This window comes from Ictidomys tridecemlineatus, chromosome 5, assembly GCF_052094955.1.
Source record: "Ictidomys tridecemlineatus isolate mIctTri1 chromosome 5, mIctTri1.hap1, whole genome shotgun sequence".
In the NCBI taxonomy this organism is placed as follows: domain Eukaryota; kingdom Metazoa; phylum Chordata; class Mammalia; order Rodentia; family Sciuridae; genus Ictidomys; species Ictidomys tridecemlineatus.
In genome coordinates, this window is record NC_135481.1 from 180,079,360 (window position 1) to 180,096,149 (window position 16,790).

Below are 16,790 nucleotides of genomic sequence, written 5' to 3' on the forward strand. Positions count from 1 at the left end.
GCCTAAATTGAAGTTAGCATTCTCATATGTGTAAATTTTATCTCCCCAGAAAAATCCTCTTCTGGACCACACCTTAATTTTAAAAATCTCCCTGAGTAGTTTTATTTTGGTGGGGGGGGTGAGGGTGGGGGTACTGGGGATTGAACTTGGGGGCACTCAACCACTGAGCCACATCCTCTGCTCTATTTTTGTGTATTTTATTTAGAGACAGGATCTCACTGAGTTGCTTATGCCTAGCTTTTGCTGAGGCTTTGAACTCATAATCCTCTTACTTCAGCCTCCTGAGCCACTGGGATTACAGGCATGCATTACAGTGCTGGGCTCCCCTACCTAGTTCTTACACAGGTGTTTAGAATATGCTTAATGAATGGAGGAATATTTGTAAGCAAATGGATTAAGACTTTGACCCTGTCTGCACCAGCAGTTGTTTGCAGTTAAACAGGCACAGAAGAGACCTTGAAGCTGTGGAAGTGGAGAGGTTTTGCTGGTGTTTCACACCACTGAAATTTTACCTTCTCAAATCGGGATTCTGCGTTTTTCACCAAAGTCATTAGCAACTCTCCTGCTGCCTGCTGGGTGTAGGGATGTCTCAGATTTTTGAGACCATCCAATGTGGTCATTACGAACTGGCAGAGTTCTTCTGAATTGAGGAAAACTTCAAAAACCTGAAATGATTTAGAAAAAATGAACTTCCAGTAAATATGGTATGACAGACCATGAACAAAGACAGGATTCTAAGTTAACAATCAGAGAAATGTACAAAGATGTACCAGACTGTTTACTTCCATCTTGTTTACAAAAATGAGAAATGACCCAAATGTCTACAGCTAGTGTCAGTGCAGGACTTTTACTGCTCTGGCTTTTATAAAGCAGCTTTATTTGGAGATCCTCAGAAAGTGACACTTCCTAGGAGCAGAACTAAAGAAAAGCCCTAAGGTCTGACAGCTGACAGTGTCCCAGGCCAACTAAAATGCCCCACCAGGAGACACTGAACTTCTCATTGCCTGGACAGTATGTAAAGTCCTTCACTTGATCACACAAGGAACCAGCTACTGGACACTTATTATGCGACAGGCCATAAGCCAAGCATGTTCCACACTGTATTTCATTCAACCCTCACAGCAACTGAGTCATCCCAACTTTTTCAGATCCCCATTGTATAAAAGAGGAATGATGCACAAGAGATTAAATTACCTGATACCTTTGACCCTAAATGAGTAAGATCTGTTTTCTTTTTTCCCTAATTCCTAACATACCTGGTAGGCACATTGGATGCATAAATATTTGTTCTTACAATAATGAATACCTGCATTAATTAACAAGTGTGTGGTTCACTGGCTCAACCACACTCTTGCAGCTCCTTCGTGTGACAAAGATTCACACGTGCAAGAGGCTGGCAATATGTGGAAGCAGAACTAGTCCTAAGAGAAATCCAAACTGAAGCAGGCCAGAGACCCCTCCCCCAGAAGACCCTTACTAAGCAGAAACCCCTACCATATTATTACATATAGGTTCCTTTTCTTTTCAGAAAGCTTTTTACACAGGATGCCAGGAAAAAAAAAAAAAAAAAAAAAACTTCTGCAGAAAGCATTGTGATTGGTAGTTTCCTCTTTTTGTAAATGCCAGGTTTGCAGAAACAAACAAATACACTTATGAAACCACTGTCTGGTCTACAGGATGGAACAAAAATTACTTTCTGAGAACTCAAAGAAAAAAATTGCTTTTATGTAAATCCTCCAAACCCCTCCCACTGGATAAAAGGTTCAAAGAATTTCTAAAATCTTGGTCCACAGAATAATTTAGGCAATAGCCCTCTGAACCAACCACAGTCAATAAACTTGCTTCCCAAAAATTTCTCAGGTGTCCAGTCTCTTCTGTCCTACTTTAAAACAGTGATACTGGCCTCACTGACAGGTTGACCTGCACCACTAAACTAAGAGGACAGGTATATAAGAGAAACATGATGTCTTCTCTCCAAACTATGGGATGTTAAGAGAACATGTTCCCCAAGCAGTGGTATGTTTAGTTTTATAAGAAAATACCAGAACTTGATTTTTACCATTTCACATGATAAAATGGAAATCATGTACAAAGAAACAAGACTTCTGGTCACTCTTCTTCCTGGCCAACACTTCAAGTTGCCATTCTGATTACCTGGGCAATTTTGAAGGGATAACGGTAGAACTGTTTAATATTGTAGAGCTCCAGGAAGTCACGACACTTTTTCAATGCTTTTCTCAAATTTTGGTGGTTTTTCTTGTCATGAGTAACATCTAAGAAGAAAGTATGAAATATTATTACTTTTTGGATTCTTTCTTTATTCTAGATTTTACAAGTTGGGTGCATCTCTACTTTGGATTCCAAGATCTCACTGAACAAAAATGCCTGGGGGCAGGGCATGTGCCAATCTGAAGGTTGATTTGCTTGCCCTTCCTTGTATAGCAATAAATAAAAAGGGTCAAAGGAAAAAGAAAAGGGCTTTTTGTAGGAGCAGAGTTTTTGAGTGATTTATGAGTTCAGATAGGGCATGCTACTGTTTCACCATTGGTGAGGAATTTTGAAGGGTCTCCTTTGAAGCTTAGGTCCCAAGAAAAGAAATTTTTTTCTTTTTTGTACAAGGGATTGAACCAAGGGGCACTTTACTACTGAGCCACATCCCCAGCCCTTTTTAATATTTTATTTAGAGACAGGACCTTGCTAAATTGCTGAGGCTAGCTTTGAACTTGTGATCCTCCTGCCTCACCATCCAGAGCCGCTGGATTACAGGTGTGCACAGCCCCTCTCCCAAATTTGGCAATTCCAATAACAGAAGTCTTTATTAGTCTAGTTCTTTGTGTGTGTGTGTGTGTGTGTGTGTGTGTGTGTGGTGTGTGTGTGTGCGTGCTCGCACTAGGGACTGAACCCAGGGGTGCTCTACCACTGGGTTACATCCAGCCCCTTTTATTTTTTATTTTGAGACAGGGTCTCATAAGTTTCTTGTTAAATTGCTGAGACAGGTTTACAACTTGCTCCGATCTCAGTCTCCTGAGATGCTGGGATTACTGGCATGTGCCACCACTTCTGGCCATTTGTGCTGATTATTGAGTCTGCCAACAGTCCTTGTGGTGCCTTATCTTTCAAGCTTTAGTGTGACCTGAAAATTTATCTATAGAAAGTCTCAATGTGCTGCCTGATATGCTCTTACTTCAACCTCTGCATAATTATTCTTTATTCTTCAGATTATCTTTAGAGAGGACTTTTCTGAGCCCCACAGCTAGATTTGATTCTTATTTATGGTTCCTGCAATTTCCCTTCATGACGGTTACCTTTATTGATAATAATAGTTATTCATTGACTCTGCCTAGAGCCCCCACTAGGTTTTGTGTAATATAAGGATTGGGACTGTTTGTGTTCTAGTACTGTGGGATCCTGAAAATGTAATAAATAAACATTTGTGAGAAAAATAAATGAATGAAGGACCTAAAGATGGCAGGAACCTCTCTCACTTATGAATAAATCAACCACTCCATGGCCACGCAAATGGATGATAATGATCCAGAGTTATGATTCTAATGATTGAGTTAACATTGTGTCATCTCTGTCTATAGACTATGTACCTTTCTCTGTATGAACTACAGTGAAAAGGCTTTCTAGAACAAGGGGAAGGAGGGCACAGGAGGGTTGACGCAATGTTGCACTAGAGAATTGGGTTGCGGCCTGGCTGCCCCCAGCACTGCCTTACACTTCATCCGCAGGGTGATATGCAGCAGGTAGTGTGTGCCCTCAGCAGCCTCCTCTGCCACAACTTGCAGTGGGTCTCCACACAACAACGCCATCACAGCCACTAGGTGTCCAAGTCTTTGGAATCGCAATGGAGGCTAATTGAAAAGGAAAAAGAAAAATGCCATCAGAATACAGGTGTATTTAGTGCCTTAAATTTAGGTTGTTGAGAAGCAATTCCACTTCTATCTCCAACTCAAGAGAAGCTCAAAGATCATATTCAGCCTTTAGTTCTCTGAAGAGTTAACATTTAACCTGGATATATACAACAGCACCTGTAGATGGCATTAAATAGGCCAATTATAATCTAAGTAAACAATCTGAAAAAAATGAAGATTTTTTTCTTTAAAGAGAGAGAGACAGAGAATTTTAATATATATATGTATATATATATATATATATTTTTTTTTTTTTAGTTTTCGGCGGATACAACATCTTTGTATGTGGTGCTGAGGATCGAACCCAGGCCGCACACATGCCAGGAGAGGGTGCTACCGCTGGAGCCACATCCCCAGCCCATGAAGATGTTTTGTGCATAAAGATGTTCCTTGTAGCACTATTTTTCAAGATCACATTTTGGGAAATAATTGCTCAATAATGCTAAAGAGAATTATGGTACAGGCATTCTAGGAATGCAACCATTACAAATCAACTAGTTGAGGAATTTACAATACTAGAAAACATGCTATTCTGATGAGCAAAATGGTGGATGCAAGGTGAGATACAGCATTTAATGCTATTTTAAAAATTTTCTTATTGAGGCTGGGTACACTGGCACACGCCTATAATCCCAGTGGCTTGGGAGGCTGAGACAGGAGGATCACAAGTTCAAAGCCAGCCTCAGTAACTTGGTGAGGCCTTAAGCAACTCAGAAAGACCCTCTCTCTAAATAAAATACAGAAAAAGGGCTGGGGATGTGGCTCAGTGTTTAAATGCCCCCTGGATTCAATACCCTGTTCAAAAAAAATTGTTTATTGACACTCTTACATTATTATGGAAAAAATAATGGCTGCTGGTAAAAATCATACTATAAAAAGAAATGTATTTTTTTATAGAGAGAGGAGAGAGAGAGAGAATTTTTAATATTTATTTTTTTTTAGTTTTCGGCGGACACAACATCTTTGTTTGTATGTGGTGTTGAGGATCGAACCCGGGCCACATGTATGCCAGGCGAGCGCGCTACCGCTTGAGCCACATCCCCAGCCCAAGAAATGTAATTTAAAATAGTGAAAAAAATAGTAAAAATTAAAATTAAAGCAGAAAATATTTATGAAATCAAGAATTTAGTTAGCAGGCAGAATTCATGTTATCATTTGCTTGAGGCAGGCCACAGAGCTAGGCTCTGAACTTTCTCGTATTGTGGCTAATGTAGAGGTTCACACGATGTCCTGTATCAATATGATTCCCTCTGTGTATAAAAAGCAAACAGACATGCAGACGCAGCACAATTTTCCCCCAGATTGAGGCAGAAATAAATTTCTTCTGCAGCTCTTCAAAAATAAGACAAGAAATATTGTGGGGCTGAGGCTGTAGCTCAGTGGTAGAGTGCTGGCCTAGCACGTGTGAGACACTGGGTTCAATCTTCAGCACCACATAAAAATAAATAAAATAAAGGTACTGTGTCCATTTACAATTAAAAATATTTTTTTAAAAAACAAAATATTATGAACATCAACCTCTAGAGTCTGTTTAGAGTAAACAAAGCAACACCTGTGCAAAGATGTAAGCTACAGACCAGTTGATCAGGGGGAGGCAGGAGCCAGATCACACAAGACCTTGTGTTCTAACAATAGCTGCAAATCACTGGATCAAAAGAGTCCATGGGGAAAGAAGAAAAAAAAAAAAAAATAAAGAACACACAACTGGGAAAAACAAACAGATACAAGACAAGGGCTGGGGATGTGGCGGCCCAGCATGCACCAGGCGGGGATACTGTGGGACCTCTTTCCAAATCCTTGCCTTTCTCTTTTTTCAGTCTCTCACCTCTCCAGCACCACAAAGCAATCCAAGCAAACAAAACAAGGAAAAGAGTGACTGAGTCTCAAGAGGAGAATTCTGGCTACAGAGAGGGAATAAATTAGATGAAACTAAAATGGAATCCTTCACCCTAGTACTCATGCACAAAAAGTACTTGGAGGGAATAAATAAAAATATTAAGGGTTTCTATCTCTAAATGATGACAACAACAAGCTAATAATTTTTATTCCTTCTACTTTTAAAATAACATTTAAAAATTTTTTTCTATGATGAGTATGTTGATATTCTCAACATTAAAAAACTCCAAAGTAGAATGTAATGCTAAGTGAAGTAAGCCAATCCCAAAAAACCAAATGCCTAATTTCTTCTCTGAAATCAGGATGCTAATTCATAATAGGGATGGGTGGCAGAGCATGGGAGGAACAGAGGGACTTTAGATAGGGAAAGGGGAGGGAGGAGAAGGAAAGATAGTGGAATGAGATGCACCTTATTACCCTAAGTACAGGTATGAAAACACGAATGGTGCAATTTTATTTTGTGTTCAACGAGAGACATAAAAAATTGTACTCTATTTGTGTAATATGGATTGAATTGCATTCTGCTGTCATATATAACTAATTAGAATAAATTTTTTTAAAAAAAAACTCCAAAGTTTATTATCACACACACAAAAAAATCACTGGAGAATTATGTGCCTAGTCTGGTCACTAAGTCCTTCTTTAATATTCTCTTTCTTATTCTATTTTTTATTGCATTTTGCTTTTTTAAAAATATTTATTTTTTAGTTGTAGTTGGACACAATATCTTTATTTTATTTACTTATTTTTTATGTTGTGCTAAGGATCAAACCCAGGGCCTCGCACGTGCTAGGCAAGTACTCTACCATTGAGCCACAACCTCAGCCCTGCATTTTGCTTTTTTGAGAGAGGGTCTTACTGTGTTGCCAGGCTGGCCTTGAACTTGTAATCCTCTTGCCTCAACTTCATGAGGAGCTAGAACTCCAGGCACATACCAACAACATGCCCAGCCTTTTAAATTCTTTATCTTTATTTTTCTTTCCTTTTTTTTTCTCTTTGATGGTACTATTGATCAAACCCAGGGCTTAAGGATGCTAGGCAAGTGGCCTACCACTGAGTTATGTCCTTGACCCCTACATTTATTCTTTAGGTTTCTTTGAGAATATGAAAAGAGTTATGGACTCAGAGAACTTACATTTGCCTAAACTCATTAAACTATAAATGGGATGTATTTCATTTTCTATATAAATTACAACTCCATATAAGAAAAGCTATAGAAAATTTCTAAAAAATCTAGAAAATTACACCACGAAAAATTCTGGTACTACTTTTAGATGTTCATAGACCCCCACAAGGCACCTAGGATAAATATTCCTATATTAACAACTCTCTAGGGGAAAAAAATGCTAAGGAAAAAAATGCTAGGGTCCAGAGAGAGATTATGTGTACAGGAGGGAGTTGTTTGAAACTCTCCTCTTCTTTAATCTATAGCTAAAAATAGAGGTTGAGGAATGTAGAAAGAAGAATGCATTGTTGTTATTGGAATTGTAGGTGGTCAGTGATGCCAGATGTTACTTGTCTTCCATCACTAAAAAGAAAAAAAAGGAAGTAAAATAGTTTAAGAGGCCAAATTTACTTCAAATAGTTTAAGGAGGTAGAAAGTTTATATATATTTTCCATGTGAAAAATAAGAAAGATGGTGGAATGCTTTTAAACACAACTGTTAGAACATCTATATTGAGAACAACTTCAATGAGGAAAATTCTGGTGTAAGGACCCAACCTTACTATCCCACCAAGTTATCTTCCAATTCCCAGTCCTTATTACACAGTTTCTAGAAATGATGAGAGGAGAATGGGAGTAGCTTCAGTGGCTAAAAGACCTGCTCATTGAAGGAAAAAAAGAGGTTTGTAGAAGAAGAATGGAATAGATCCAGGGAAAAGTTTAGTTTGGGGAAATTCTTTTTAGAAGTTACAGAGGAGGATTCAGAACAATTGAGAGGTAAGATACTGATAAAGAGAAAGGCAAGTATTTGTAAAGAGGCACCATAGTACCATTCGCTCTGAGATGGAGCGAGATATTTAAATTTATTTACTTGACTTGGCCTGCTGGACTTGATTTCTTCAAAAGCAATCTGCACAGGGCTGGGGCTGAAGCTCGGTGGTAGAGCACTTGACTAGAATGTGTGAGGCACTGGGTTTGATCCTTAGCACCATATAAAAATAATAAAATAAAGATGTCTGTCGTGTCCATCCACAATTAAAAAAAATATTTTTTAAAAGTAAAAGCAACCTGCACAGACATGGGGCTATAGTGGGCTCTCAGACATTTTCAGATTACACTTATGCATTCATTCATTCATTCAAAAGCATTACTATATCATTAGGTTCCAACTTGCTTTCTCAGCAATGGAGATACAAAGATTAACACACAGTACCTGGCCTCCAGCTGCTCATCTTTTAAGAGAGGGGCTGAGTATTGTGATACCACATGAGCACCAAGAGTCCCAGGCCCCAGGCTAGGAGTCCTAAAGAGGGGGGGAAACAGGCAGTGGAAGGATGGCTTTGGGTCCTTCTTCCTCTGCAACCAGAGGGCTGCTCACCTTCAGGCAGAGGTGTTTGGATAAGCACTTCAGAACCTGGGCCATGCTGGCCGTCGCCCGCTTCCGCTCATGGTCCTTTGGTGACTGTAACCAGGGGTCCAAGTGCTGCAAAAAATAAAGGGAGGCAAAGTGGCTTATCAGGAATATCTGGGATAACACTTTTATTCTCTTTGGAAGAAAATGTGGAAAGAGAAGACCCATATTACTTTGATGTTTGCAAATATCTCCCTAAGTGCCAAACTGGCTTAGGATGGAGAGGAAGGCGGGTGAGGACGAGCCAGAGTGAGGAGCCTGTGGTCAGTAGGGCTGGCTTCTACGCAGGCTGATTGCCTAGACTTCTCTCTGCCTCCTAATTCTTCAATTAATTATTTGACTTTTCTCTTTCTTTAGCCCTTTCCAATCTGCTTTGGAAAGAAATAAAATTAATAATGTGCTAGTAAAGAACTCTGGAAATGGAGAAATTGCATCTGCCTGAAAAGTCAGGAAAGGACTCAATGGAGAAGACCTAGCCATGAGAGGAGCTCATAAAGAGGCTTTTCGAGTAGAAAACATGGCTTGATTTAAGCTCTCAAGGCAGGAAAATACATAGTACAACTAGATAAAGGGAAGAAACCCAATCTGACAGGTAGATTAATGTACAAATGGGGGAGGAATAAGAATAATGTTAAGGTCAGCTATGGCAAGGATAAATGCCCATCTGTACTTAGGTGCACATGATTAATAACAGCTTAAATTCCTTTCTGGGATATCTGCACCTTTATAAAAAAGATCAAGTCGGGCATGGTGGCACATGCCTGTAATCCCAGCTTCTCTGGAGGCTAAGGAAGGAGAATCACAAGTTCAAAGCCAGTCTCAGCAACTTAGAGAGGTCCTAAGCAACTCAGTGAGACCCTGTCTCCAAATAAAAAATTTAAAAGGGCTGGGAATGTGGCTCATTGGTTAAGCACTCCTGGGTTCAATACCCGGAGAGGCAAAGGAGCAACTGCAGTTAATGCACCCTACGGATGGTCTGGCATATACTGGAACAGCTACAGGTGGGAGCAGGTGGTCACTTATGACCTCTGAGTCCCACCTAGTGGGAAGGCTGTTTATTTAATAACTCATGAGGCTGATTCTCTTCCCTGGTCACTGACTGAAACCATTCTATGCTAGGAAAGAATAATAAATTTAAGGAACACTTATGGCAACCATTTAAACCATGTATTGAAGGTCATTTATTCAAACAGTAATTATTATCTCCATGTCAAGAAAAAGAAATGAGACTCTGAGAAAGAAAATTCCTTCCAGAAGTTAAATCAAGGACTTACAACCAAGGACTGGCAGTGAGGATGAACCCAAGCCTCTGATTCAGAACTGACAGCTGATCTCCCAGCTACTACATGCCTCCTACCAATACCCTCCCACATCTTCTTCTAACCCTTTCTCCAGTGAATAGGAGTGGTTTCCCATTCCACCCTCACACCTCGCTTACCTGAAAAATGGTGTCAAGATTTTCCAAATGTGGGTCTTTTACCACCAAAATCTGGAGCATCTCGCAGAATGCCTGGAATGTTTGCCTGTAGAGACACTGAACAGGGAAAGGATCAGAGATTGCCCTCCCCATAAAGTTCCCCAAGCTCTGTACACTTAAGACTTTCCTCAAAGGTGCAAACTCTGGGTAAAAGTACCTGTAGACAGTTTGTGGCATGAGATGAACCAGAATAAATCTTCATTTCAAATGGATGCCTCAGCATTACTAGGACCATGATTATCTGATTCTAACTACATCTGGGGAACTGCTTCAGGGTCCTCAAGATACAGGTGACTCTTTCTGACATCTTGAAACATAGGAATCTTGAAATCTTCTTAGGTAACTGCTTGACCAGTCAGTGTAGCAGTCACAGAAGAAAATCATGGACTTTACACTTATCCTCCCCATTCCAGGAGGCTCCCCTCTCTCCTCCTTCAATTCTCACTCTTATCTGGAAGGTTTTCCCTGACCACCCTAAGTAAAAAAGCCCTGTGCCTCTCCAACCATGGCACCTTTCTTCCTCTTTCTCTGCCCTTTTTTTTTTTTTTTTTGTCACTAACACTTAACTTGCCAGTAGACATACTTATCCTTCAAGGGTTTACCTCTGCACTAGAATGTAAGCTCCACTTTGTATTTCCATTGCCTATCACAATGCTTAGCACACAGTGGTCCACAAATATAAATATATGCACAAGTATGCCCACCTTATTTTTTTGTTTTGTTTTTTTTTTTTAGTTGCAGATATACACATACCTTTATTTTACTTATTTATCTTTATGTGGTGCTGAGGATCAAACCCAGTGCCTCATTCATGCTAGGCAAGTACTCTTCCACTAAGCTACAACCCTAGCCCCATTTCCACCTTATTTTAAAGTCAAAAAGAAATAAAGGAGGAGTGAAGGGAAAAATGAGAGAACAAAAAGTTAAGGGAAGACAAGCTATCATCTAATCCAACCAACTGTTTTATTCACTGGACTTGATTAAATGGTTTTTGGCTAGTTTCAAACAACTGAATGTTCTCAAAGGGCTGAGACCTTTAGTAACTTCCCTTGATGGGAAGTTACTAAAGCAAAGCCTGAGTTACCTCTGTGTCGTAGGGCCCACTGGGAGTGATTTCCTGCAGCTGGGTAAGAGTCTTTAGCGGGGGCAGAGTGATCATACTTCTGGTGATAAGCTGGAACAAGTCAGCTCGATCTTCAGAGCCAAACAGCAAATGGACATTGTGGTAACTAAGAAAAGAAAGTTTAGGAAGAGCAAGTTGGGAAGAGCGTTTGATTTGATATTGATAAACAGGGATTCAAAATAATGGGCCAGGGTTGTAGCTCAGTGGTAGAGTGCTTGCCTAACATGCACGAGGCCCTGGGTTCAATCCCCAGCACCACAAAAAAATAAATAAATAAAATAAAGGTAATATGTCCATCTATAACTAAAAAAATTTTTAAAAAAATAACTAAAATGGAAAGGGTAGTTGGGTAGGTGTATCTCAAATGGAAGAGATAAGTGGCCTGGCTCATCAGTCTTTTTAGATGAACTTCCCCCCAAGAAATCACTGGAGTGACATTCCTTCAGGCTTTCCTCGAGCTCAGCCACAAGAGTAAAGCCTGCTACAGTCACTGTAGTAAGATGCCACTTTCCATAATATGTTCTGATGAATACTAGTTTGGGGAATAGTGAGTTGAATTAATTAAGTTAACCATGGAGCAGAGCATGGTGGTGTATGCATGAAATACCAGCAACCTGGCTGAGGCAGGAGAATTACAGGTTTGAGGTCAGCCTCAATGACTTCATGAAAGCCTGTCTCAAAAATAAAAAGATCTGGGGGTGTAGGTCAGTGGTAGAGCACCCCCTGGGTTCAATCCCCAGTACCACAAAAACAAAAACAAGGAAACTCTTTTTTTTTTTTTTTTTCCTTTTTGGTACTGGGGATTGAACCCAGGGGCACTCGACTACTGAGCCATATCCTCAGCCCTATTCTGTATTTTATTTAGAGACAGGGTCTCACTGAGTTGCTTAGCATCTTGCTGTTGCTGAGGCTGGCTTTGAACTCACAATCCTGTCTCAGCCTCCCGAGCTGCTGGGATTACAGTTGTGTGCCACTGCACCCTGTGAGGAAACTTTTTAAACTACAGGACATTTCAGTCCTTTAATCATTTTAATCACTGCAGTTTAAACCTCCAAGACAGGTAGACATCAGGCAGCCCTTGCAACAACCTCTTAGACCTTAGAAGTTATAGTCATGAAACATGTATTGTGGGTCAGTCTCCACCGAATATACTTTGGACAAAACTGAATTCTAAAAAGGTTCCAACTAGGTCCTTCAGATATGGATGGTAGTGTACATGAAATCAAAGTTCTTATACAAAAGTATGGGTCTGGGGGGCTGCAGCTGCGGCTCAGTGGCAGAGCGCTTGCCTAGCATGTGTGAGGCACTCGGTTTGATCTGTAGCACCACGTAAAAATAAACAAATAAAATAAATGCATGCTGTCCATCTACAACTACAGAAAATTTTAGAAAAAATCAAAAAGCATGGGTTTGTCTTCCTTCCCAGTATCTAAACAGTTTTCAAATGTTAAAATATGAAACATGTCAGTGGACTCTGGCATTGTAAGGAACCAGGATGTATGTGTAAAGTGCACGAGGGTATCACCTGAGGTTAGCAATAGTAACAAAGACTTCCTGGCGCACGGGGCTGAATAGAGATCGCAGGGGCTCCTCTTGTACCAGGTCCTGCAGGGAGAGGTAAAGAACTTTAGAAGGCCAAGAATGTTCCAACTCCTGAGGCCAGAGAAGGTCAGAGGCACAAGTGGCCGGCAAGGACAGCAGCAGGCTTTTCTGGGCCCTGCTCTGGGCTCCTAGGACTGGTGGCAGGACAGTGAAGGAGCTAGGAGTTTATACTCTGGATCAGACCCCAGACCATGGTTCTGCTTCTTACTAGCTGTTTTAGTTGTCAAGTTATTGATCCTCCCTGTACCTCCATTCCTCATCTGTAGAATGAGATATAATACTACTTAGCTCTATGGAGATGGCTGAGTACTGAACAAGAGTTGCCTTGCTATGCTAGGAAAATCTACAGTGATAGAGAGGGAACAAAGAGAGCTTGGGGAGCTCGATGGCCCGATGGTCTGAGTTCTGGCTCTGCCACTTACCACGTGACCCTGGGTGTATCATACAATTTTCCTATGTCTGAGTTCCTCATCTGTGTGGGAGAATTGAGACATATCTCAGGGAGTGAATATGAGCAGCTACCATACAAATAATGTGGATGTGAATGTTGTGGAAACCTTACTGGACTGTCTACCCTGCTTCTCTGGAAACTTCTCTAGTCCCTAGCCAACAACTGTGTTGTTTCTGAGTTATTTTGTTCTCCCAGCCACAACTTATCTGTCCAGAAGTGGACACCAAAACCAAATAGATTCTTACAGGCATCTGGAGTTGGGACCAAGAGTGTCAGCTTGGTGTGGTGGTGCACACCTGTAATCCCAATGGCTTGGGAGGCTGAGGCAGGAAGATTGCCAGTTCAAAGCCAGCCTCTGCAAAAAGTGAAGTGCTAAGCAACTCAGTGAGCCCCTGTCTCTAAATAAAATACAAAATAGGGCTGGGGATGTGGCTCAGTGGCTGAGTGCCCCAGAGTTCAATCCCAGTACCATAAAAAAAAAAAAAAAAAGAATGAAGAGTGTCAATCTTTCTGGCTAGTCTTCTGAAAGCAGAAAATTTAAAATTTGGGAGTGCTGGTCCCTATGAATAAAGTCAAAGAGAGCTAATTTGGGGAAGAAAGAAGAGAGAGTGGATGGTAAGAGAAACCAAAATGCACACAAAAGAGCAAAGATAAGAGATGCAGAGAAAGTTCTCTCCAAGTAAGTGGAAGAAAAGCTTCTAGTGTGAGATTCCTTCCCTTCCTGGGGCAGGCTGCTCTTCCTATCATGGGGTTCTGGGGAACATTCGCATCCTTAGAACCAATCCCTTGTTTTGTGTTTTCAGCTGTCTGCAGTGGACTTCTCTTACCAAACAGACATAGGAAGTTAGGAGGCAGTTAGGTGCTCAATAAATATTACCAAGTTCCCTTTCTGAGCTTTTATCTTCTCACTCTCTGACTCAGGTCTTGCTGATGGCCTGCTGCTCATCTTTGTTTCCTCAAGGATCTCAGTTATTTTTATGGCTTTATAGGCTGGAAGGGACAAATTGTAAGACTCTATCCTCAGCCTTCACAGCTCTCCCAGGCGTCCAGTTGCTCAGGTCAGGTTATCTTAAGGGCACCACCACTAAGATCACAGCCATGATCTTCCATTATCTTCCCCACTCCCAAGAACACAACTTCCTAGGCTTCAATATTTGCCAATGGTACCCTTTCTCAGGACTCATGAAGAAAGAAGACTTGTGTTTTTTTGTCTTTTGTTCCCTCCCATGTCCCATCAATTGTGGTATGTTATGTGGTTCTCCATTCTGTAGCTAAGTAGCAGTGGCTCTTGGCTGAACCCCTGGGCCTGCAATCCCTCCTGAGTTCAATTTATTTGACCCAATTCAGCCAGAATGATTTTTCTTTTTCTTTTTCTTTTTGGCAGTAAGAATGGAAGCCAGGGGCTGGGGATGTGGCTCAAGTGGTAGCGCTCTCGCCTGGCATGCACGGGGCGCTAGGTTCCATCCTCAGCACCACATAAAATAAAATAAAGATGTTGTGTTCACCAAAAACTGAAAAATAAATATTAAAAAATTCTCTCTATCTTTAAAAAAGAAAAAAGAATGGAAGCCAGATGCTCTACAAGTGAGCTATGTCCCCAGGCCTTTTGATTTTTTATTTTGAGACAGGATCTTGCTAAGTTGCTTAGGGCTTCTAAGTTGCTGAGGCTGATCTCAAACTTGTGATCTTCCTGCTTCAGCTTCCTGACTTGTGGATTACAGGCATGAGCTAGTGCTCCTGGATTTTTTTTTTTCTTAATTAGGCATTAAAGACTTGTAATAGGAGGGTGGCACATGCCTGTAATCCCAATGACTTGGGAGGCTGAGGCAGGAGGATCACATGTTCAAGGCCAGTAGGTGCAATTTAGTGAGACCCTGTGACTCAAAGTGAAAAATAAAAAGAGCTGGGGATGTAGCTCAGTGGTTAAGTGCCCCTAGGTTCAAGGTTCAATCCCTAGTACCAAAAAAAAAAAAAAAAAAAGGCTTATTATGTTATTTGTTCATAATTAATTATGGAAGCCACTACAGGGATTCAGAAGTAAGTGCCTATTTTTTGTTTGTAAAGTATTTGTGCAGCAGGAACCTCTTGGACTTACTGCTCAGATGATAGCAATGTCCCCAACTGTCTGGGCAGGTCACCAGTACACAAGCAGGAATCCCAGCAGTCATATCACCACTATGTGATCTGTCAGACACACCTAATTGATGCAGGTGAATAACCCCATCTGGGCCAATCAGATTCTCTCTTGCAAAATTTGGAATTTTAGAGTGAAAGACACAGACCAGGAGCTGCTAGAGATTTTAGTCATAGTGTCAGAAAAGCAGTCCCTGCCTTTGAAACCCTGGAAGCTGTCCTAGAACTTGCTCTTCTGGAGGCTGGATTATTATACCCCTTCCTTAGATTCTAAGAGAGAGAGAGATCACAGCATCTTTTTGGTTTTGCTTTTTATTTGTTTATTTAGTTTTAAAATATCTTTATTTATTGATTTTTATGTGGGGCTGAGGATCGAACTTAGTGCCTCACACCTGCGAGGCAGGTGCTCTACCACTGAGCCACAACCCCAGCCCCATTTGCTTTTTAAACTTAAGTGAGCCAGAGCTGATTTTTGTTACTTGCTCCAAGAAGAATCTTACTAAATTTTAACAAGAAGAGTCATTTTTTTACTCCAACTTCTTAATGAAAGCCAGACAGATATTAACATCTCCATTTAATAGGTGGCACTACTAAGATTTAGAGAAATTGTGTGCTTTGTTTAAGGTAGGCAGGGTTTTGTGGAAGACCCAAGATGCAGAATAAGAATGAAGTCACAAGGAACAGTGGCATGATCCCAGCAATTTGGGAGGCTTAGGCAAGAGAATTGTAAGTTCAAGACCAACCTTAGCAATTTAGCAAGGCCCTAAGGACTTTGTGAGACTGTCTCAAAAAAAGGAGCTTCGGGAGCTGCCACATAGGAAATGAGCGCCCCTTAGCCTTGAGAGATGAGAATGTGGAGATGTGGCAAGCCAGCCGTGGGTGTGGTGTGTGTGTGAACGATGAGCACTGAGCGCACAGGGTGGACTGAACTCACGTTGCCCCTCTGTTTGGGCGGGTCTCACTCTGGTCTTTTTGAAAAACTTGCTCTGCCGTTACCCCCACACAGCTCATGAGATGGGCATGGCCTCCTTAGATGTCAATCAATCTGCTGATATCAGACATCATGAAGCTAGATTCAACCCCCTGAAACCTGACCCCTTGCTTCATTTGAATGGCTTTTCCCCAATAAAAGGGTTGAGAGACCCTGCGTGCTCTCTTTCCAAGGACCCCTATGGTTAAGAGGAGCCATCACAGGACCCAATAAAACGGTATTTCTCTGTCTCTATGTGGTTATTTCATGCAGCCCAGTTCATCTGGAGTTACCCTGAGTGTTTTAGTCGTGAGACACGACACCATGGTGCATGCCTGTAATCCCAGGGGCTTGGGAGACTGAGGTAGGAGGATCTTGAGTTCAAAGCCAGCCTCAGCAATAGCGAGACACTAAGCAACTCAGTGAGACTCTTTCTCTAAATAAAATACTAAATAGGGCTGGGGATGTGGCTCAGTGGTTGAGTGCCCCTGAGTTCAATCCCCAGTACCAAAAATAAATAAATAAATAGATAGATAAATAAATAAATAAATAAATAAGGGCTGGGGAGTATTGCTTAGTGGTTAACCAACCCTGGGTTCAATCCCTGGTTAAAGAAAGGAAGGAAGGAAAGAAGGAAGGAAGGAAG

General features: G+C 41.1%; 1 protein-coding gene and 1 non-coding gene across 18 annotated transcripts in view; one reads left to right on the forward strand and one right to left on the reverse strand.

Moving 5' to 3' along the window:
- Mroh8 (maestro heat like repeat family member 8) overlaps positions 1-16,790 on the reverse strand; it is a 62,137-nt gene that overhangs the window by 29,583 nt on the left and 15,764 nt on the right. For all 17 annotated transcript variants that reach the window (XR_013439673.1, XR_013439674.1, XR_013439676.1 and 14 more), the window contains 7 exons: positions 12,514-12,593; positions 10,950-11,094; positions 9,827-9,922; positions 8,356-8,460; positions 3,722-3,857; positions 2,155-2,273; positions 513-665 (listed from right to left, as the gene is read on the reverse strand). Coding sequence is in view for 13 of the 17 variants with exons in the window: in XM_040275991.2 (XP_040131925.2) it covers positions 513-665; positions 2,155-2,273; positions 3,722-3,857; positions 8,356-8,460; positions 9,827-9,922; positions 10,950-11,094; positions 12,514-12,593 (834 nt within the window). In the remaining 4 variants the exon portion in view is untranslated. The remainder of the gene's footprint in view (positions 1-512; positions 666-2,154; positions 2,274-3,721; positions 3,858-8,355; positions 8,461-9,826; positions 9,923-10,949; positions 11,095-12,513; positions 12,594-16,790) is intronic.
- Trnav-aac (transfer RNA valine (anticodon AAC)) lies at positions 11,182-11,249 on the forward strand. Its single transcript has one exon. It is a non-coding gene; the product is annotated as a tRNA-Val (tRNA).